Raw genomic sequence first — 23,264 nt, 5'->3', positions numbered from 1 at the left:
AGGAGTTCATTCGGTATACTGTCCTTTTCTGATGATTTTCTATTTTTTAATTTCCTTAGTCGTTCCTTTATCTCTCCCTTCTCAATGTTTATCACTTCGTTTGTCGCCACTTCTGGTGTTGGTGATTCATTATAGTCACATTTAGCAAACAGGGATCGAAATTAGTCTGCCCTTGTTTTCTTCAGAATGTTTTGTTTTTATTAGTTCGTTCATCTCTTTTCTTTGTCTAACCATTTTCCGTATTTCTTTTGGTGTTCCGTAGAAGTCGTGTTTCATCTGTTTTGAGAAGCTCTGCAAAGCTGTGCCCATTTTATTTGTCTGACTAAAGCACCAAAAGAATTCGTTTCATTTCAGATTCGTTTATAGTGGTTGTATGCCTGTTGTGTTCTGTATTATAAAATGGCTTTCTTCTTTCCTTCAATTTTGTCTTCACTTCCTCTCGTCTTTCCATTTTGTCTTCAAAACTATGGGTTTTTCATTTTTAATATGTTCGTTACTTTCCTCTCTCCAAGTGATTCTGTTGCTGCAATAATTATATTATTTTTGACTTTTTCCCCAATTTCCTCGATGTTACCGTTTTCTAATACATCATTCTCAGTGATCTTCTCTGATTTCTTTGTATTGGTGCTGCTCTCTTGGGTGTGAAGTATTCCATGATGATTCCTATTTTATATGTACTAGACTATGGTCGCTACCTACATCTGCTGGGTTAAAGCATCTTATGTTGATTATTTTTTGATGGATGTATCTATTATTAGATATCTATTGGTTATAACATAATCTATCATAGATCTTTTTCCACTGGTATAATTAAATGTATATTTGTGTTCAAATATACATTTGTTGTCAAAAAAGGGGTCGTTTATTCCAAGTTCGTTATTCGTGCAGAAGTTCTCCATTTTTGGTTTTAACAATTTCGTTATGTTTTTACTTAATTCCGGGTATTACTTGGTTGCCTATTCTTGCACTATCCGCCAGTGTTATCATCTTCCCTTTGACTTGATCTACTACTTGTTGCAATTCGCCATAAAATGCTTGTTTTGTTGGTCGAGGCTTAGCATTTTCAGGTTATAGTATTTACAGTTTACAGGTTATAGTATTTACCTATTCTTCTCCATTCTTACCTTTGTTGTGATCTTAGTATTTGGAAAATAAAACTGTGTGTACAAGTTAAACATATAATTTATTTCAAACTGGGATAATGGTGTCCAGTCATAAAATACAAAACTAACTCTAAAAAATGACTAAGATACTCATGTACCAAGTACACGTTTTCAGATTAACCCTATATGTACAGAAAGGAAAAATTGTATAAACAAAACTTTGGTGTTCTCCAGCTATCACAAAATAAAATAAAAACATGAGTACAAAATTTTGAAAACCTTTTTACAAAATTTCCTGAGCTCCTCACTTTCCAGATAATTAACATATTGTATAAAATGTACAACAAAGAGGTTTGATTCTCGTAAATATATACCAAAACCAAATATTTTTAAAACGACTAAAAAAAATTAAATTCTTGTGTCTTTAAAAAAAAATTAATTCCAAAATAAATAATGACTAATATTAACATAAATGAGAATTTTTAGAATACTATTTTCTTTAAGAACAAAAAATGTTTTAAATGCCCTGAAGTTTGCTTCAAAATTAAAAATCCTATCAATATCACACCATAAACTGAAAAAATAATTCTCGACCAGCAAGCATTTGCTAAATTTATTAAAAACAAAAGGAATTTCTAAAAATTAACAAAGTATAGATATTGTTTTAATACCTACTTGCTGTTAGTTGTAAGAAGAAAACTGCTTTTACCATATCTTTAAGTAAATTTATCATACTTATAACAATTTCCTGAGTTTGTAAAATGTTTAAGGCTGTTACATTTACAAAATGCATTAGTATTTACAGCTTTTATGGCCGGTTTCACCAATGACAAATAGTAGTTTATTCGATGAATAAAGTTATTCGACCAATAAACTGACGCATCTACGTTTCACCAACGTCAAATATGACTATAATCGACTAATAAATATTATTCGACGAATAACTATTCATTGAGTCGTCGAATAAAATTTATTAGACGTTTATATTTTTATTTTATTTCAATATAATTTTGATAATTTAAAGTTAAACTGACGAGTTTACTTTCTTATAAATATTTACAGCGAGATTAACTTGCCAATTTATTCTAAGATTTATTTGATTAATAAATAAAATAAGTCTTATTTGACGTTAGTTAAATGGCCAAATGCCAGTTTATTGGTCGAATAACTTTATTCGTAGAATAAACTACTATTTGTCGTTGGTGAAACCGGCCATTAGTCAATTATAACCATCTTATAGCTACTTACAGCATTGTATGCCCATATCGATAGGCACTTGAAAAAGAAAATCACTTGTATGTTGATATCGATAAGCATTGTGGATGAAACTAACAGACATATAGTACAGAAAAGTGGTTTATTCAAATTATGCCTGAATTCGGTAAGTGGCATCTTATGAAATTTACTATTTTAGTTGGGAATAAGCCACAATTTAGGTTTCATATTTAAATTGTGGCTTATCTCAACTAAAATAGTAGATTGCAGTAAGTAATATGTTCTAGGCAAGTCTAAAGGCGGGTATACATATGCGCTCTGCTCGGTGTGCGAGCCGCTCGCGCGCAGCATATTTGTTAGATTAGTACGTGTTTTCAAGTGGCACACAAACGGCTCGCACACGGCACACCACGATCTAACTTCTGTCGGCTTTTCAACAAATGCTTTGATGGTTCGCAATACGTATTTGGACGGGTTTGCGAGTGGTTTGTTGGTTTTGGGGCGCCTGAGTTGGAATATTTGTTAGTAATGGAGTGGTCGGAAGGAAATATCACACTTATTGATGTTTACAGGGAAAATGAAAATGAGATGATGACATTGAATATATTTAAACATGTTAGCTTGCAACCCCCAACTTGCAACCAACTTGCAACCATCTTACAACCAACTTGCAACCAACTTGCAACCAACTTGCAACCAACTTGCAACCAACTTGCAACCAACTTGCAACTCAACTTGCAACCAATCGGAATGAAACCAAACACTTCTCGATGAGAATAGGAGAAGCTACTCCCGACGTCGGCCGATATCGGATCTGATCTGATCGGAGAAAAACGGATCCAATGTAGGCACCCACATTTAATACTAATTATCTACAATTACTAAATGTTCGTAAGTTTCCTCTGGATCGCGGAAGGTTCGTCAAAATGGATGTTAAGTAAAATGGATCTTAAGGATGATTTGAATCATAGCATGTATTCTTAAGATCTAAATTAAGACTTGTTATCTTATTTAATTATTGCTGTTATTTTTCTGACCATGAATACCTACGTATCATTTATACATTGAATCTTATTTTTTTTAGCCTGAAATATCTGTTAATTTATGAGGACCTGAACGATCTTTCATTCCGTCTTTTCATTCAAAAAGTCCTCTGTAGTTTCAAAGAACGCCTCGTCAGCTCATTATCAACCCTTAGTATCTATCCATGTGTCGGTTACCTTCATAAAGAGGTGCGCAAGGAGTATCGTCGATATACATAAGTTTAGTTAGGGCATCCCTTATTGCCCCAACGTCATTCTCAGACACACATAGTTTTGATTATTCTTTGGGAATGACTGGCGTCTTTATCACAGTAAGAACAGCTTCACAGTTGCCGCTGAACTCTTTAGAAGACTGCTCTTTTTTGTTAATTTCTCCTCGGGAGTGCCTCCTCAGAGACAGTCCGCCTAACAGCATGTGTGATTCTGGTATTCTTTGTTAATTTATGAAGAAATGGAGTCTCAACTACATAGCAGTGACATTGATGTTTATGATCCATTCGAAGGCATTAAAAATGAATACGAACCGCATTGTAGCGGCTTTGAAAACAGTGAAGCTGAAAGTCACACTAATGAAATAATGCAACGAATGAAAAGAATAAAAATGGTACAAAGCATATTATGTGAATGAGAATTTAGAAGACAATAAAGAGAACAAAAGAACAAAAATGAGAATTCAAGAGAAAATATTGACTATACAAACGGTATAATCGAATCAACAAAAACCAATGAAGTTTCTCAGGAGAAGTAGTTGCAATCCAAAAAGAAAAAAAGTTACAAAATGAAGAAAGTGGACTATTCTCTAATAATTAGAATTAGAATTGTCATGAAAAATTGTACAATTTTATCGACAAAGCTTATGAAAAGTTACGAAAACAAAACAATAACAATACAATTATTTACTAAAATTACATTAATCGCCAATAGCAGACCATGGCTGATGTAATAGATTTACAATGGCATTGGATTCCAATAGATAATTTTAGACAGTTATTATCAGAATGATGGTTATTTTCAAATGAATGCAACTAAAATAAATATTTTCCACATTTAACACAATGGTCGAAATATCTGCATAAATGAGCAAATAATAGTTGCTTAGAATAGCATGGATACGGAAAAAAATGAACATGGAAGTACTGCGAGAAATGGACAAGAATTTGACATAATAAACAGAATAAAAATAAGAAAGTTACAATATATGGGACACGTAATAAGCGGACAGCGATATGAAATGTTAAGATTGATAATACAGGGAAAGATAAGATGAGAAAGTAGTGTGGGAACAATCAGAGTGTCATGGTTAAATAATTTAAGGACTTTTTAAAAGTTCACTAGAACTCTTCAAAGCCGCAGTAGATAAAGTAAAGGCAGTGATGATGATATCCAATCTCCCCATTGGGAGACAGAAAATAAAAAGATTAACGAAAAAGAAGGAAATATAGTACTTATTTTGTTTTATTTTGAATGGGCGAAAGGAAAGTATAATCCCATTCATCCCAAGGCTTCTCTATCATCATGGTAGATTTTCCGCATAATATTAGTCTCTCAGTTAGTACAGGTAATAGACTGGCATAACGGTTGCATGGTTTGCAACAACTTTATAATATAAAGTATAGGTATTCAACCCTGTGATGGATTGCCGAAGTTATCTTGAACGTTTAAGTTAAAGTTAAGATGTCTCAGGGATAACGATGCCCATAACTATTTAACTAAATTCGGTGTGATGTATCCGTCAGCGTTATGAGATAGTTATTTCTTAAACGTTAAAAAGAGAAATAACATTTAAGTAACCAAGTTTGAAGTAACAAAGAGAACCTTATGTAGAAATAGTATAAGTTGGAGTGAGTGCGAGAGATTGATCGTAACATGGCACAGACTTGACAGGATGGGACGATAACCATAAAAGCAGCGTTGCCAGAGTTGGTACAATTGTACCAATTTGATAAAATTAACAACCAAACTTTTGATACGAAAGTAACTTAAATAAAAACCCCAAATTTTGTGATATAAGAAATTTGCTTCAAATAATATTAAACAACGATTTTTTAAAGTTTTTGTACAAAATGTGTTGGTTTAGTACATTTTGTGTCACTCTTTCAGTCATTCCAGTGCATTTAAAAAAATTTCTCTGGCAACACTGCATATGTTTATAAATTTCAAGTTATATTCAACAATTAATATCAATTTGATTTTTGTATGATTTTTAAAATTGTATTACCCTTTTATTCTTAAATTATTAGCTTTGCTTTTTATCGTTAATTATTGTTTTAATCTTATTATTACCTACGTACTTTTAATTGTTATTTGAGTTCTATTTTTTGGATATTTTTAATTTTGTACTGCTTTATATTTGATATTAAATGAATAACATGCCGCACAAAATCCTAGCAAAACCTGAAGCAGTGTTCTTTGTTGAATATTTACTTGATTTATATCTAAAAATAAGTCAAAAGATGAACCTAACTTTACACATCCTTACATAACTACAGAGTTATCTGATACTTTGAGGTTTAACATCGCGTTATAAAGTGACAGTTGATATATCAGATAACTCAAGAACTGTCAAGAAATAACGCAAGTAGTTAAGTTAAATATGATACATCACACCAATTCGAGGATTATAACTTAACTACCGGATAACTTTACGTTAAAGATAACTTCGGTCATCCATCACAGGGCTGATGATCTACAAAAACTTGAAAATATCTTACTATATAGTTAAGTAGGTCGGTAGAGCCACTTTAATGTGTTTATATGGTTTTAATCTCGAGTGGGGCCAGAAAGACAAAAAACATAGTATGTAGTTTAAAATCCGAGATGGATCTGCGAATTAAATTAGAATGGACGGGGCCGATGGATTAGCAGTATGATAACAGATCAGCATTCATGATTTGGTGTTACTCACTTCTTCTTCTTCTTCTTCTTCAGGTGCCATCTCCACTACGGAGGTTGGCAATCATCATAGCTATTTTAATTTTTGAGACAGTAGCTCTAAATAGTTGTTTTGAGCTGCATCCAAACCATTCTCTCAGGTTCTTCAGCCATGAAAGTCGTCTTCTTCCGATGCTTCTTCTATCATCTATCTTTCCTTGCATTATGAGTCTCCACGCATTATTACTCACTCCATTGATCCTTAATGATCAGAAGTCATTGAAACGCTATAAAAACGTAAAAACACACTACTTGCGTAATTATCAGCTGTTGTTAGGTTAGGTTAGATAAACAAATCTGATGACATTGATAAGTCTACAAATCATTTTACTGGTAAAAACACTTTTCCATATACTTCTTTCCTGTTACAACGTTAAACTTGTTTATGAAATGAAACTTACTATTGACAAACTAACTTAATGAAGGTGTAGTTCATAAATCATTAATGAGATTTTTATACAAAAATAAATTTTTAAACTTTAGAGTAACTTTAGTAATCGTTTTATAGAATAATAATAATTTTCTGAAAGTTTATGAATACCTCGTGTTAAATATACATTTTGAATATTACTTTTATTACGAAAAATACGACAAAATATACAAATATTCGTATTTGCTTTAGTTTTCATTAATCAAGATATTTTACAGCATATCTTTAATAGTTGTGCAAAAACACATACATACTAATATTCAAAAGTTTTTTTATATACATAGCTTTTCGATCAACAGTCTTCCATAGGACAGTTTTCTGTACGAAATTTTTACATTTATACAAATATATACATCAAGAAAAATGAGATCATAAAAAATATTCTCTAGACGACATCTTATATACATCAGTTATTAGTTTAGTCTATTTTGAAGTACAATCATTGTCTACTACAGCCTTCTTTTCAAACTATTCCCATAACGTTTAAACGGCTACGATCTTGCTAGGATCGACCTTCACCCTAATAAACATGGTGTCATCTTTCATAAAATGTCTCTTCTTCAACATTTCATGTGAAACGAACTTGGGGAAACCAAACCCTAAGGAATCTGGTTCCCGGCTGGGTCTTTGAAAGTTCTTCCAGGTTGGGTCGGGAATGAAGCTCTCGACGATGTTGCAAGCTTTTTCCGGGCAGGTTGACTGATCAAAGAGGGTGAAGGAAACCGAGTGGGAGAATGGCCATCTTAATAGTGCGTCGTACTCTCCTGGGAGTATTTTGATGTACACCGAGATGTGCGTGTCTTCTCCAGCTCCGTTGCCGTTTGGAAAGAGAGATGCCTGCAAAAAATAAAATAATTATTTTAACTAAATAAACTATATGCTCTTATTATAAATAAACCATTAACCATAACCCATAATATAAGCAAATAACCCTGACTTAAAATAAATCTATGGAGATATTATAATAAACTAAATTTAATCAAAATGGGTTATAATGTAACAATTTTTCTGTGTAAATTTTTACTTTGCAAGAAAAGTTGTGGATCGGAATTATTTTAAATTCAATTGAAATCAAACAAGAACAGTAGTCAAGAGGACAAAAATTTTACAGGAGTAAAGAGGGACACCTAATAGGCGACAAAGAAGGAGTTTACATTATAGGCGGGAAGATGATAGCAATAATTATTAAAGCTGAAAAATAATTACCTGTAATTTATATCCATATTGACTAGTATAAAAAGGTGGGGACACCAATTCCATTCCTTCCTTGGTCTTTGCTTCAGCCATTTTTGTTGAAAAATCACTAATCTTCCAAATGAGAGTTCCAGAATAGTTTAATGACAATCTGGACAGCGCACTTTTTAAAGAGGTGATTTGGTGTTGTTGTTTAGATACAATATTGCACATAAGGGTCAGGTGTTGCTGGCAATTTTCTTCTATGTGTTTTTCTATTACATATCTAGGTCCTTTGAATCTGCATCCTGCTTCTTTGAAATTACAACTATGAACAGAAACTGTGCATTCTTCTTTGAGGTGAGATTCTAGTTCTTCACGGGCCAATACATTAACGTCACACCTAAAAAGTTTAATAATAAATATTAGATATAGCCAATTATAAAAAAATAAAACAATAAAAAAGGATAGACAATTAGGGCCGGATAGCTCAGGCGGTAGGATGTCTGACTTCCACGAAGGTAGGCCGGGGATCGAATCCCAGCGCCGGCGAAACCATCTAAACATCAATGAGTACCTTGGGGGGCGTTCAAGTATTACGTAACGGGATTTTTGAAGATTTTTGACCCCCTCCCCCTATGTAACGCACCGTAATGGGGCGTTCACGTATTACGTAACGCAATTTTTGAAGATTATAAAAGAACTGGATATGTTACGGGGTTGTTACCCTGAGGAGAGGGTTGATTTGATAAAACACTACTTGTTAATACTTATTTACTGAACACTACTAAATATATTAGTAACGAGTTGGTGTGCTTACGGTATAACCATCTGATGATGTATTTGCTTTACGAATGATAATTGATAACAGATCGAATTAGAATGAAACACGCTTCTTTTGCTGGATGTATAAGTTAAGTGTAAGGTGTTGTTGTTTTGAATGCTGATACAGCGTGGCCGTGAATTACAATAATATTGACTAGCTGACAAAGCGTTATTGCCGATTAGTGTACTTGTGTTGAGAAATCTGTGTCACCTACTTAATTGAAAACAAACGTGGTGTTTGCTTTTCTAGGACATTTAAAAATTAAAAGAATATGTCTTGCTCTTATTTTCGATGCTGATAATCCTGATACAAGATTTTTGACCCCCCCCCCCCTCCCAACCTGCGTTACGTAATACTTGAACGGCCCCTTGGGTAAAACTAGGGGTAATAGTAGGCGGTTGAAGCGTAGCACTGGCCCTGTTACCTTCTTTGTATACCGTAGGCCCTTGAGATAGCAGACTACCTTGCTATTATCCCCAAGCCGCGTGAGCGGTATAAAACGGGAGATTATTATATTATAATAAATCTATCATAAAAAATATGTAAAAAGTCTAACACGATAATATCTAAATCTTAGCTTAACATATCTAAGTCTTATTGAATTCTCGGTCGCTTTTGCCCCACTCTCTCATTGCTAGTCGCATAGAAACGTCCGGGTTTTAACAGGGAAAACCCGCATCCACCACTGGTGAATTACCAATTGCTTACTGCCGGTATTACTTCTTGAGATCAAAGTGCCGACATGGAAGAGGTTTTACTGTCCCTCTTTATGCTGTGCTACAGTACAAATAGTTTTATTTTGTACCGAGAACTACGGAAGTTTTGATGTAAATTTGTCTTCTTGCATAGCCTCCTTGACAACGGGTAGACCTAGAAACAGCTATCGGGGTATGGCAGGAGACAGATTTAAATCAAAATGAACCCGTCTATTTTCTATTTATATCTAAATCTTACTTGTCAGGATGTAGTAAGAGTTCTAAAAGGTAGTAGATGTCCAAAACGAACACCAGATAAAAAGTGAAGAAATAAATTCCAAATTATTTAAAAAAAATTATTGCTACGTCAAATTTCAAACTACTCGTGAATAAAGTGGTGACAAATGGCGAAAAAATGGATATAGAAATGACAAAAAAATCGACAATAGTAAATTATACTATAGGTAAGACAACACTAAACGGGAAATAACATCTAACAGTGACACATACGCACCAATTCTGATCTCAGAAATGCTAAAGACCACTGACCAAACGAAACGAAAGAAGGCGCCTGACCCTGATGAGATAACTACAGAAGTATTACAATCATTTGATAATGAGAGTGTTGCGATATCACCTCTTTCTTTAACAAAATATACACCGGTAAAGAACCAGATAACTGGTAGGAATCATTTATATTTATAACTATTTCCAAAACATTAACGCTAAAGAGTGCAACGACTGTCGAGTTTAATGAGTAAAAACTCAAAATTTTTATGAAAATTTTGCATTGTCGCATGACTCTGAAAGCATTGAGTTTCGAAAAAATATTTACGTCTGTTATAGATTTCGAGAAAGCGTTTTAGGCCTGGATCCTGCTAACCAAAAAAACTGTATTAACCTTCCAATGACCAACCTTTTTTTGTTACACGGATGACCAAGGGGGGGAAAACGACCCCAGGTCAAAAATGTTAAAAATGACAATTAACAAAGTTTTTTTTATAGCATGGACTTTATGTCATTCTTCAGCCAGTCACAACATGAGTATTAGTGTCATGTGTAGTGTGTATGTTAAGTAAGTGTCTTGTTACTTTGCAAAGTCGACGTCATTAGCGTAAAACTACTTGGAATTACACATAATAGACGGTATTTTACTAAACATCAACTTCAGAATATATTTTTTATTCATAAAATATAGGGAATTTTTTTTTATTTCAAAAAATGAGGATATCTAGAATGATATTAAAGTCAAATAAAAAAATAATGAATTAAAAATTGAAAATACTTTTGAATTTATTAAAGAAAAACATACGCTGGTGTCCAAATTTCCCCCGCTTGGTCATTCGAAGGTTAATAGCAAGCTCAAAATTTGTTAATAGCTTAACAGTGTCTAGTCGGACAAACTTTGATGTACAGGAATACTGAAACAGGGGAAGTTTTAATTCTGGAACAGGTTACATGTTCCGAACGTCAGACTACGAAAACGTCCCATGTATTTTGTCGGACAGAACTTCCAATTGAATTTTTAACCTTTCATTAAACTCTCAAGGAAAAATCACACCTATTTACCACCAACATAATTCCTATCATTTGACAAGTTCTACGTGTCGGACTTATTAAAATGCCCAACATATTTGTCGGACAAACATTTTTTATATAATATGTGATATAAAGTTTGCTATTGAATAAACTTAAAAACAACCTGCTAGTTTTCACAATCATAAACTTGTCAGGATGACACGTTCCACAGTTAAAACTTCCCCTGTTCCGGTATTCCCATACATCAAAATTTGTCCGGCTAGACACCGTTAAGCTATTAACAAATTTTCAGCTTGCTATTAATAAACTTTTTTTGGTACGCAGGATCGAGGCCTAAACTTAGTTGGTCTCAACATGCAGATTACTCAAAAATCTTGGACATCTTGGCTATTAGCGCACCCTAATATGTCTGTGTAGATATTGGCATTGAATCTGACCGTCACATGTAACACCGTTGCCGTATCCTCTATTTTTTCATACTATCACGTTACAATTTTTTGTGATATTATATTTGTGTGTGAAATGTATCATTTTTGTGTATTTTAGGTATGTTCTGTTTAGGTTTAGTTCTGTTTAGGTTAGACAGACAGACGGACAGACAACCTAGGTCTAACTTCTCACCTTTAGTACTATCCTTGGATTATAAGCTTTAATTTGACACCTCATTTGTCATTATACCTAGTATAATGACGGAGAAGTAAACGTTATTATTCTATTATTCTTGTAGGTACATTTAACATTGATTGAAATTATGAAAGAAATATATAGAAAACAGCATGGCAACACTGTGACGCACAAACATAAAATTCAGCCACATTCAGCTGTGCGTTACATAGGGTGCTTTAATATCCAAGATGTCCAAAATCTTTACTACATACAATCATGCCGCTTGCATTAAGGAGGATTAGGAGGTATCAGCTAAGTTTCAGCTAAGTTCCTATTAAGCCTGGCGTCAGACAGGGATATGTTACTTATATTATGTATATTTAATGCATACTTTAAATATGTGTTTGAAATAGTGTTACGCAATCGTAGCGAAGATCTTAAAATCGTAAGTGAAATTATTAATAACTTCAGATATAAAGATGGTACCGCCATAATGGAGAGAGTCTAGAAGATCAGCAAACTTTGTTGATCCCAGTAAACAATAAATCCAATGAAAAGGGCTTCACCATTAACCCTAAGAAAATAGTATCAATGGTGGTCGGACAAACTAATATTGGTCAGATCTAAAATAGATAACAAAACTCTGTATAAAGGGTGGAACACTTTAGTTGCCTGGGAAGCTGGATGATGAATGAAATACTACCTAATGAATCAGTTCCAGAAGATAACAAGTAAAAGAAAAACATCGGACGAGCAGCAAGAAATAGCTAACTATTGAGGGAAAAAATAAGATAGAGAAAAACAAAATTTCATATCGGGATTATACATAAATGAACTCTACATCATACAAGAAAAAAACCAAAAAATGTTTCATACACTTACCTATTAGGGCACTGGACTGGAACTCGCCCACACTTGACATGATGAGCAGGAAGAGTGTCTGCAACGAATTCTTTAGTACAATATCTACAAGGAACTAGTCTCTTTGAACAGTCTCCAACTTTGTGCTGGCTGAGATGTCTTCTATGAACTTTCACTCCACATTTGTTTTCGCAATAAAGAGGCTCATAGCCGCAGTGACCCACATGATTCTAAAAATAAATGATTATTAGTATAAAAACGTTGCTACAATCATTGCTACCATTTGAACAACAAATAACTGTATATTGTCCACAAAATATTAAAATTAAAAGTCGTATTCTCAAAAGTAGATATTGCTAGCGACTCGCTTTGCCGCGGGTTCGCGTTAGCAGCTTGAGCGTAGTGTGAAACATTCAACAATTGTTCCCCTTCTCTTTTGTAGATTACTTCGCGATTCAAAAACATATTCCGGTGTGCATCACTTTACGATTTGACAATCAGAAAAGAAGACGAAGTTGTCAAAAAGTCAAAACTTTAAACACGTTTTTCTCAAAAGTGCTTTTTCAAAGGAGGCGGACATTGTCACTCAAAAACTACTTGACCATTTTTTAGGTGCCTGTAAAAATTTACCACCGTTGGCTTATTTTTCTTTGAATTGTGCTGAATATATGTATTTAATGTAAAAGTAAAATAATTATTGTACCATAGTTTAAAAAAAATACAAAAATGTGCTGAACTGTTGGTTGTAAAGGTGATGGTTGTAAATTAGATTAATAAGATGTTATAAAAGAAAAGTGCCATAGAAGAATCCTAATGAGGTTCTTTTGCAACGTATGGGAAAAGTTACGGAAGTGGTCAGAACAGTTAACCCGCCATTACACGCGCTATGAGGGAATACCTCACCATATTTGTTTATAACCAATAAAATCGTCTTAACTAATACTATACCCTTGAGCACCCAGGAATGCCTTTAGCATCGTTCATGAGAGGGTATGAAAAAGTTATAGAATATTTCAGGCGGTGAGTGTGCTCTGTGATACTTGAAAGAAGTGACATCCCTCTTCAAGTGAGGGAATTCCTCACTGCGCGTGCAATCACGGTGAAATCACGTTTCTGTTATCTCAAAGAAACTTTTAGGTTTTTGTTTAATATTTGGGTAGGTTTAATTAAAATATTATTGTTTAGGTTAGGTTAGGAACAGTGCCTCACCGAGGGGGTGGGTTTGGGGGGGTAAAATCCCTCCCAGAGCATATAGAAATATATATAAAAGAAAGTAGGAAAATGTAACTTGTCTTTCACAAATAATACAAAAAAACTTTCGGTACCCAAGCCAACCCCCCCCCAGAGGATAATTCTAGGGGCGCCACTGGTTAAGAACCCATTTTTAAATTTACCTATTCTAATTGAGAAATAAGCCACAATTTAACTTTGAAAATTGATTTTATTGACGTTTCGAAATCCACCTCGGACGTCGTTACCAAAATACAAAATATTAATAGTTAATCACATAAATGCCACAAAGAAATAGCTTTAGAACAGTTGTTAATTTTAATTTGTACTTTTAGTAAAATGAATTCGCGTAAAGAACGTCAATTACTTCAGTGGCTTCCTGAAATTGAAAATAAGGAAAACTTGCTTTTGATCTATATTATTTTTACTTTTGTTTTGTTAAATTAATAAAAAAAAAGGTTTACGAGTCCTTCTATAATATGTGAGTACAACCCATTTTACAGTTATACATGTTGACATTCATTCTTCCTCGAAATATGTCGAATTGATGTAGGTGAGGGCGACGCTCATACGCGTGCAACCACGTCACAATTGAAGACGCGTGTAACGGCGGGTTAAAAATCGCAAACTGGAATATTTTGGCCATGTTATAATATTCTCCATTTAATAATACAACGCAAGATAGACGGAAGAAGCGGGCCAGGTCGAAGAAAAACTTCATGACTTAGAAACAGTAGGAAATAGTTTAATATATCCTCTGCATTCCTTTTCCGAGCTGCCGTCAACCAAAGCAGTATAGCCAATTTGATAGCCAACGCACGATAATCTAGCATGGCACAGGAAGATAGAAAAGAATCGATCTTTTAGAATCTTTTATTTCATGAATTTTTGAAAATGGTTTCTGGATTAAAATCTAAATGTCAAAAACAAAACCTATTTAATTACGATCATTATGGTTTACAAAAATATAAAAATTCTCAAAATATAAAATATTTACTGTAAAACATGTCACACGAAAATAGCTTCGAAATAAGACTCTTTTTAGCCTCTATCACGCAAATCTTTGTGCTCCTACTAAATAGTCATTCTCTCAAAGATGCATTCATACAAAAACAAAAATCAAGTATATTCAAATGGGAAATAAGCCACAATTTTACCTAAAAATGATTTTATTAACGTTTCGACGCCCAAGTCGGGTGTCGTTGTCAAAATACAAAATAATACTAAATAAACAAAAATGTTGTTGCTTAGTAAAAAATTCTTCTAATAATTTATTTAATCTGACTTATTTATATCGGCAATTCAGACACATATTATACATTTTAAAGTAGACGACTTTAAAATGATATTGCCAATATTGATGAGTTGCGTTCCTGGTTGATATTGATGAATTGCCGATATAAATGAGTCAGATTAAATAAATTATTAGAAGAATCTTTTACTAAGCAACAACATTTTTGTTTATTTAGTATTATTTTGTATTTTGACAACGACACCCGACTTGGGCGTCGAAACGTTAATAAAATCATTTTTAGGTAAAATTGTGGCTTATTTCCCATTTGAATATACTTGATTATAAAAATGCCACAAGAAAATAGCTTCAGAACAACATTAAAAAACAAAAATATAACAGTCAATCCATTCCTCGGACCCATCTTTGATGTAGATACAAAGATAAATTTTATAAGTTCATTAACATCTATATCTTTCAGTTTCACATAAGCAGGATGCCATATGCAAAACAAAATACATCGAAAGTATAAACACAGGCATGGGAAGCATGAATAGTGAATACCAGAGGCTTGTTAAAGTAGTTAATGAAAGCACCAAATGCCGCTCTATCTATAAACAGGAACAAAAAATTCGGATGAGTGTTTTAACACCACATTGATCATTGATATCAAAAACAAACACTTGCCGTATCTTAACCCTTCTTATATTAGACTTTTTGTTTGTGTGTGTTTTATTTACATTACAAACAAACATAATCCAATAAACAACGATGTCTTTAGAAAATATTTTGAATAGAAATTAATATGACTGCCTTTGTTCATTTTGAACATCGATATAGGGCTTTTACTAATAACAATTTGATAACCTTTAAAACAGTTACCACATAAATTCACTTCTTAAATAATTCGTTTGTAAAGTGGCTTAAATTCCATTTTTTGAAAACTTTTCATTTTTTGTTTAAAGAAAAATGCGTGTCATGTATAGTATTTTTACTACAAAAACGTTATTACGTAGGTCAAAATTTTTGACGTAAGAGAACTGTCAAAACATTAGATTGTGACTTTTCATTATTGCCGTGTTTATAATAAACATAGCAATAATGAAAAGTCACATTCTAATGTTCTGACAGTTCCCTTACGTCAAAAATGTTGACCTACGTAATAACGTTTTTGTAGTAAAAATACTATACGTATCATATGTACGTATCGTCACTTGCACAAAGACATCGTTTTTCGATACGCGAATTTGTTCCCCAAACTTCTACCCACCAAACTACCCGAACTTTGTGCCAAACTGCCCGAAGTAGTTTGAACCTAAAGGGCTGGAGAGATTAGTCCAAAAAAGAGGGTTTTAAAAATTCGCTTAAAAAGTCCTTATCAATTCCACATCTATAAAAAAGCTATTCAAGATTAACGGTCGTAAATATGGATTTTTGCGTTAAAAAAACACGCCAAGTAGGTATACCTACTACTTCACAGGTGGCGTGGAAACCTGTGGTTATTAAGACGAACAAAGATTTTTCGGCGTATCTTTCCCGGCTAATGCTCTATCTAGTGGATGAGTTTCGTTAGACAGTACAAATGTTAATCTGGTGTTTTGAAAATGAGTGAAAGAATTTCTGAATCATTGCAACCTAACAAAACAAACTTAATTTTGATTAGGGTTCAAAACTAGGGAAAGATATAATACCTACACAGTTTACTGTAAAGGTCGATACACACATGCGAGCCGAACTGTTTGCGAACGCTATATTCGTATAATTTGTACCGCGGGACAAACCGCTTGCGAACTGTTCGGTCGTCGCTCATTACGAACCACGGCCTGTCGGTTTTTGGGACGAACACAAAGGACATTCGCAGTTCAACTTGAACGGCGTACGCAGTGATATTGTTTGTACGTGTCACTGCATCGAGATTGTATGAATGGCAGTTGCTTCTTGACTTGAAAGAGATAAGAAACGTGAGAAACGCAATACAATCAATACCTAAATAATAAATTAAATGAATCATTTATATAAACTTCGCACAAGTGTTGGTTCGTCGCTTTTCATGGATGGTGATGAGTTTGCATTGAGTTCACTGCAAATATATTGTCAACGAACTGTACGCGAGCAGTTCGCAAACAGTTTGGCTCGATATGTGTATGGACCTTAAGATACGTGTGATCTCTACTAGATTACTGTATGTATATCTATATCAAATTATTTTAGACAATGTATACAAGTGCGTGCTTATAAAGATATTTATAGTCCGTCCGCTATAACTTTTCCCATGCGGTACGATTAATTTTCAATCAAATTAAGTCAAAACATAAATTGAAACGAACATTTATATTGTATTGTGCTGACACCTGTTTGGGGGAATAGTCCCATTCAAATATAACAATCTTTAAAACATCCTTGCATATTGTCTAGAACAGGTTGTATTAAATGCAAATAAAAATACACAGTTAATGAAAACAATAAGACACGGATGACCTAACTGGATTTTAAACAGAAGATACCAGAGTAGGATACAACCAGCAGAGATGAAATACCTCAGACGAACAAAAGAATGGCAGACAGACTCAATGAAGAAATAAGAAACAGACATAAAATCAGTTAAATTATATCCCAAAAAATATACAAGAAAGTCGGTGTATCGGAAGAACAACAGGGTTTCCGCCCAAACAGATCTAGAATAGACGCTATCTATATCATGTGACAAATAATTGAGAAATCAATAGAATTCGACAAGCCCATGTTCACATGCTTTGTAGATCTGAAACAGGCATTCGACAGAGTACGATTGAAGGACGTGCTCACTATTATTGGAAAGAAAAACATAGGTCAGAAATATAGAAATATAATCAAAGACCTCAATCGATCCAACAAAACACGAATAAAAACCACACAAAGGGCTCACGGAAGAAATCAAAATCAATGTCGGTATTAGACAAGGGACAGCCTCAGTCCATGCCTATTTAATTTAATAATGGATGATGTTGTAGGTAGTGTTAACAAAATGAATAAGGGAAACAAAATGGGTAATCAAACCATGATAATACTTTGCTACGCAGATGATGCAATCTTAATAGCCGAAAACGAAGATGACTTACAACGCCTCTACAAAATTTTAAAATAACCGGCGAAAAGTATAACCTGACACTATCCACAGAGAAAACCCAATCGATGGTAATATCCAAGAATCCAATTAGATGTAAATTAATAGTGGACGACCATATAATCGAACAGGTACCTAATGGATTGTAGATACTTGGGTGTGGAAATATCTAGCGACAGGCATCTGTGACAAGAAACAAAACAGCAGGCAACGAAAGCAGCGAGAATATCTGGTTTCCTGAGGGATATAATCTGGCGAAATAAATATATGAACACCGAAAGCAAAGTCCGCATTTATAAGACATGTGTTAGACCCGTCCTGACATACGCAGCTTAGACAAGGGCCGAGACATGAGACAACAAAGGCCAAACAAATAATGAGAACAACAGAGATGAAAACCCTAAGATCCATAAGAGGTATCACACTCAGAGATAGAATATGAAACGAAGACACAATGTGAAAGCTAGGCGTTCAAGACGTAGTGAGATGTGCAAGAGTACGACGACGAATTTTAGAGACCACGTAGATCGGATGGACCCTAAACGTATGACGAAATGGGCTAAGACACAGAAGCCCAACACCAAGCGACCCATAGGAAGACCCAAAAAACGATGGTACGAGAGCTGGAGCTCCAGATCTCAGCAGAGACTGTAACAGAAGAAACAGGACATAGTCCTAAACCCTCCGTTACTCGCAAACGGTGTATGAGACCGGCCCTCTAAATAACTTCCTATAACTCTGATTATAGTGGAGATTTTGAATTGCTGCTGCATATACCTCTTCAGTCATCAGTAAACTGTGGGTGAAGTCCACGTGCAGTGTAAAAAAGAGTATTGTACTTTTATTATTAGGCAACACGGTGCGGTACACCATGTGTGAGTATTTTTGTGCACAAATTTTTGTGTTTAAATCAGACATCAATAGTTTTAATTAGTAAGGTAATTTAAGATCTTTCTCTTATTTTCAATGTTTATATATTTGTTTATTTATATTTAGATATGGATTACTAGAAAGAGAAGGAAAGATTATTAAAATTATTTGAGGAAGTATCGACTGACGAGGAAACGTATTAGTATAGTTTAAAAGGGATCCTATTGTGCTATCCCGTGGGCACTTTGTTGCTAAAATGTAAAACCCATATTTTTTGGTTTCTAATATATTTGTAATGCAAAATCACTTGGTCGTCCAAAAATCGTTGCGGGAGGGAACCGGTGGGGAGCCTTACAAAAAAAAACTGCCATTTTTTTTTTCGTCGTTTTTCGGATGTGCAATATCCGAAAATTCATTCCTCAAATTTGCATACCCATCCGGACATTAGAAATATTTGTTTTTAATTTATAAAAATACGTCAAACCATTGTTGTATATGGAGCGCCTTCATATAAAATCACTTGCCCTGAAAACCCATATTTTTAAAATCGTTTACATCGCTCTATCTCGAAAAATATTGGGTCTGGCAAAAAATGGCTTTCTATAAACGTTATAGACCAAACATCAGAGAACATGTGAGTGTTTTTGGAATTTTGATTGGATAATTAGTTAAAAAAAAATAAATAAATCGAACGGCATGTCACGACGGACAGTGGTGACCGCAGAGATGCGAGGAAGGGCGAGATTCTATGCGAGAGTCAATCCCTAATCGACTCTACTGACCGGGATGTTGTTAGGGTCGTTTTTTCATTGTGATGCCACTTTTAGGGATGATGAATACTGCTAGCGTACTAAATAGATTTTTTTGGCTCATTTTGTTGTCAGATTATTAACACTTTTGGAATATTGTATGTGTTAAGTGATAGTAGTATGTAGTTATATTATCATAATATTAATAATAGGAATTGTTGTATATATTTAAGGTACTGTTGTATACTTATTCCAGATTTAGTCATACGGCTCACACTCCCTCAAAGGGGAAAATTCACTTATCCCAGATACTTACGATATCAAAAGGATTAAGCTCTGGTGGGACTCATTCCGTGTTAACGAGCCCTAGATGACTTAGTACGTCGAGGTATCCCCAAAAATGTTCTTACAGATTCAATTGTTTTATCATTATAAAGCTTACCCGTTGTCCTAGGTGAGCGACGGAAAACGACGCGACGCGATGCGATGCGTTGCGATGCGATGCGACCAGTAATTCACGCGACGTGTGGCTTATGTAGCGTCGCATCGCGTCGCTTTCCATCACTCAAACCAGGAAAAACGTGACGATGTCAATTATTCAGTCCTATTCTTAAGTGTGGGGAAGTATACGGCAGTGTTACTAGAAAATTCATATTTTAAATACTTAGCTAAAAAATTCCATAAACGAAAAAGAAAGACAACAAATGTCATATATTTAGAACGAGTAAATTTGGAGAGTTTAATCATTTATATCCGAAATTAATGAAATAATCCACGTTGGTTTAAAGAGTATTGTGGCTTATTCACTTTCGATTTTATCATTGCAGCTGTTAAACTCAGTATTAATAACTGAGCTATCAATAACTATCAATAAGTAATTTTCAAAAACCAAATTCTATTGAGAAGAGGCTGTTACTGACTTTAAGGTATGTTAATGAAAAAACAGTGGTACTATATAGTTATTATTAGTTTTTATTTATTTAATAAACTATTGCGTAGCATAATTTGAATTGAAAAAAGCAATGGGGTGTCACACTGTGTCGTGTCTCGTCGCGAACAAATCAAGTTCGTACTTCGTCGCGTCTTGTCGTAGAGTGATTAACCCGAAAACGTAGGCCATACACAAATACAACCATTACTTGATATTTTCGCGTCGCGTCGCGTCGTGTCGCGTTGTCGCGTTTGTCGTTCACCTAGGACAACGGGTTATTAAGGACGTCGTAAAATGGTTAAAGTTCAAAAGCTTGGTATGTACATATTCTAAAATGGCATCGGTTTTCCCTGGAATTAATTTCGGAATCAAGAACAAAGGATAGTAATACAAACAATTACATCTACGTACCTATTACTTAATTACTAGATATACAGAAGGACTAGCACAGCCTAAAAGCCACTTCTTATACAGAGTTATTAGTTATTAATAATCTTGACACAGCTTCGTATGTCAACTTACGGGCTCGTATAGCTTTATTATACTTTTTACCAGATAAAATACCATCAATTGTGGACTGAGCATATAGACCACTGTCCAACCATACGTCAGCAAATCTAGAATCTGTCATAAACTGACCAATTATTTTCAGGAAGTTCATAACAATGTAGAATCCACCTAGACGAGTAACTACATTCCTTGTGTCTTCTGGCTGGGACCATTGGAGCTCTTTAGCTTTATAATAGATGGTCAAATGTCAGTACTGTGTATCTGTTATTTAGCTTCTTAGCAATTTCACTGCATTTTCTGATAACAGTCCAAAAGGTATCATATTCTGACGAGACATGGGGTAGAAGAGGTAAGTAGCCATAGGTCGTTACATGTGATTTATCCTCCAAAGTCAGTTTATGAAATCCTGACCACTGTGGGATAACGGTTTCATTCCTAACAGTCCCTCATTCTGCAAATGCACCATGCCATGTTACGACATCGTATGTTATTATTAAGATTCTGGCTCTTTTCTATGATTCTCAGTTTATTTTCTTCTGATTGTACTTTTCTTTTTGATTTCTCAAAATAACTTTTATGAAGGGAATGAAAACCATTAGGTATTGTCAGCTTCTGATTCTATGGCAAAAATTTAAATTGTCCAGGTATATCTTCATTCAATGGTCCTCTCTGGAAAAGTAGGTGATTTGTCCAAGGTCTCTTCCAAAATGTCAATGTTGTCAGCGGCAAATTGGACAAATCTGTCGGGTACCAATTGTCTCGGTATGGTCACATGATCATTCTCCAAGTAAAGTTGAATTTCTTCTTAGGCGATGCTGTTACGCACTCTAAGAGTATTGATGTATGAAATTGAATGACCGCAGGCGTGCATTGCTTCAATGAGTTTTTTTGATCTTGTTTCGTGATGAACTAAAAGTCCTAGCCCAATATGCTTTGGAGTTTTTATTTTTCCCTTTGAGCAGACAAAAATAATGTCTTGTCAAATGCTTAGGGTTTCAGTCTCCTTTTCATTATCGCTTTAATTTCGGACTATAAGGTTAACAAGAGAATACAAGCTTTCAGGAATAGACTTTTTGTAGTCTCTAACATTCATTTTTTTTTAAGTCGGGCTCAGTTGACATCTTGTTTATCTCACTTCGGATAATTTGGCAGATTTTGACTAGAATGTGTTGCTCCGATGCACCGAAACTGAAACTGAGAGTGTCAGATTCGTCGTGGTTGTGCACGATTGTCTCAATTGCCTGTTCTTTCGAGAACTTCCTTAAAAATATTGTGGGCTCGTTTTGTCTAGGAGACCTTACTGATTCAACAGCATCCCCAAAATGGTTTTTCATTTTTTTAATTATTTGTTTCTCGCTCATGTCGTCAATGCCACTAATTTCACGATACCTTTTTTGCCAATCGATTTTGTATTGTATCCTTTACCTTTCTCAAAACCCTTTCTCCATTTCCTCCAAGAGTTTCCCAAATGCTTCATTTTCTGTTTTGTTAATATCAGTATTTCCAACAGATTTTTTATTTAGATTGTGTAATTCAGTTGAAACGCAAGCGGCATGATATTTTGTTTCCGAGACAATTAAGTCGTCTCCAGTTCTCGCAAAGAACACAGGGTTGCTTCGTGATATCGTGATATAGCTCTTAATTTTTTTTGTATATTATTAGTCATAACTTGGCACAGTTTTTGTTTCGGTGAGCGCTTCTGATAAAAGATGCACTTTTGTGAATTAAAAGGTGATCGCAAGGGCCGTTTTTGAAAAATATCTTCTCTACGAAACGTCAGTTTAGTATTTTTTGACTTGTACGAGGCAATGTTCTTTGAGCTCATATAGGATTTGTAACAATTTTTGTGCCATTTAAAAAAATCTTGATTTTGTAGATCATCAAATTTTGAGAATAGGTATATGCCGCATATATTTATCATCATGACAATTTTTCATACGTTCACTGGTGCATTGAATAAAAGTTTTTTTAGATCTTTCTTGAGAATTAACCAGCCTTCCTCGTTCCAAACAAATAAGACACACATTTTGAATAAAAACGTCTTGTCCGACATCAGATTTTCGGAAAGAAACATGCCTTAATCTGATTTTTTACTCAAGTTAGCTGTCAGAGCTGCTGCTGTTTGTTAAATCCATTTCTAGATGGATACAAAAAATTTTTAACTGTAATACTAATAAGTAGGTACAGTTCACCAAGAATAGCTGAAAGTCTGAAAATA

At 34.3% G+C, this 23,264-nt stretch overlaps 1 protein-coding gene across 1 annotated transcript in view; it reads right to left on the bottom strand.

Annotated features, from left to right (window-relative positions):
* Window positions 1-1,164: 1,164 nt before the first annotated feature.
* Window positions 1,165-23,264, bottom strand: part of LOC114328800 (TNF receptor-associated factor 4) — a 114,519-nt gene continuing 92,419 nt past the window's right edge. The window contains exons 4-6 of the mRNA XM_028277762.2: window positions 12,444-12,652; window positions 7,929-8,298; window positions 1,165-7,559 (exon numbers count right to left, since the gene is read on the bottom strand). Coding sequence (XP_028133563.1) covers window positions 7,206-7,559; window positions 7,929-8,298; window positions 12,444-12,652 — 933 coding nt within the window. The 3' untranslated portion in view covers window positions 1,165-7,205. The remainder of the gene's footprint in view (window positions 7,560-7,928; window positions 8,299-12,443; window positions 12,653-23,264) is intronic.

Source organism: Diabrotica virgifera, chromosome 3, assembly GCF_917563875.1.
Source record: "Diabrotica virgifera virgifera chromosome 3, PGI_DIABVI_V3a".
NCBI lineage: Eukaryota > Metazoa > Arthropoda > Insecta > Coleoptera > Chrysomelidae > Diabrotica > Diabrotica virgifera.
The sequence above is the reverse complement of the archived record's forward strand: the minus strand, read 5'-3'. Positions and strand labels throughout refer to the sequence as shown.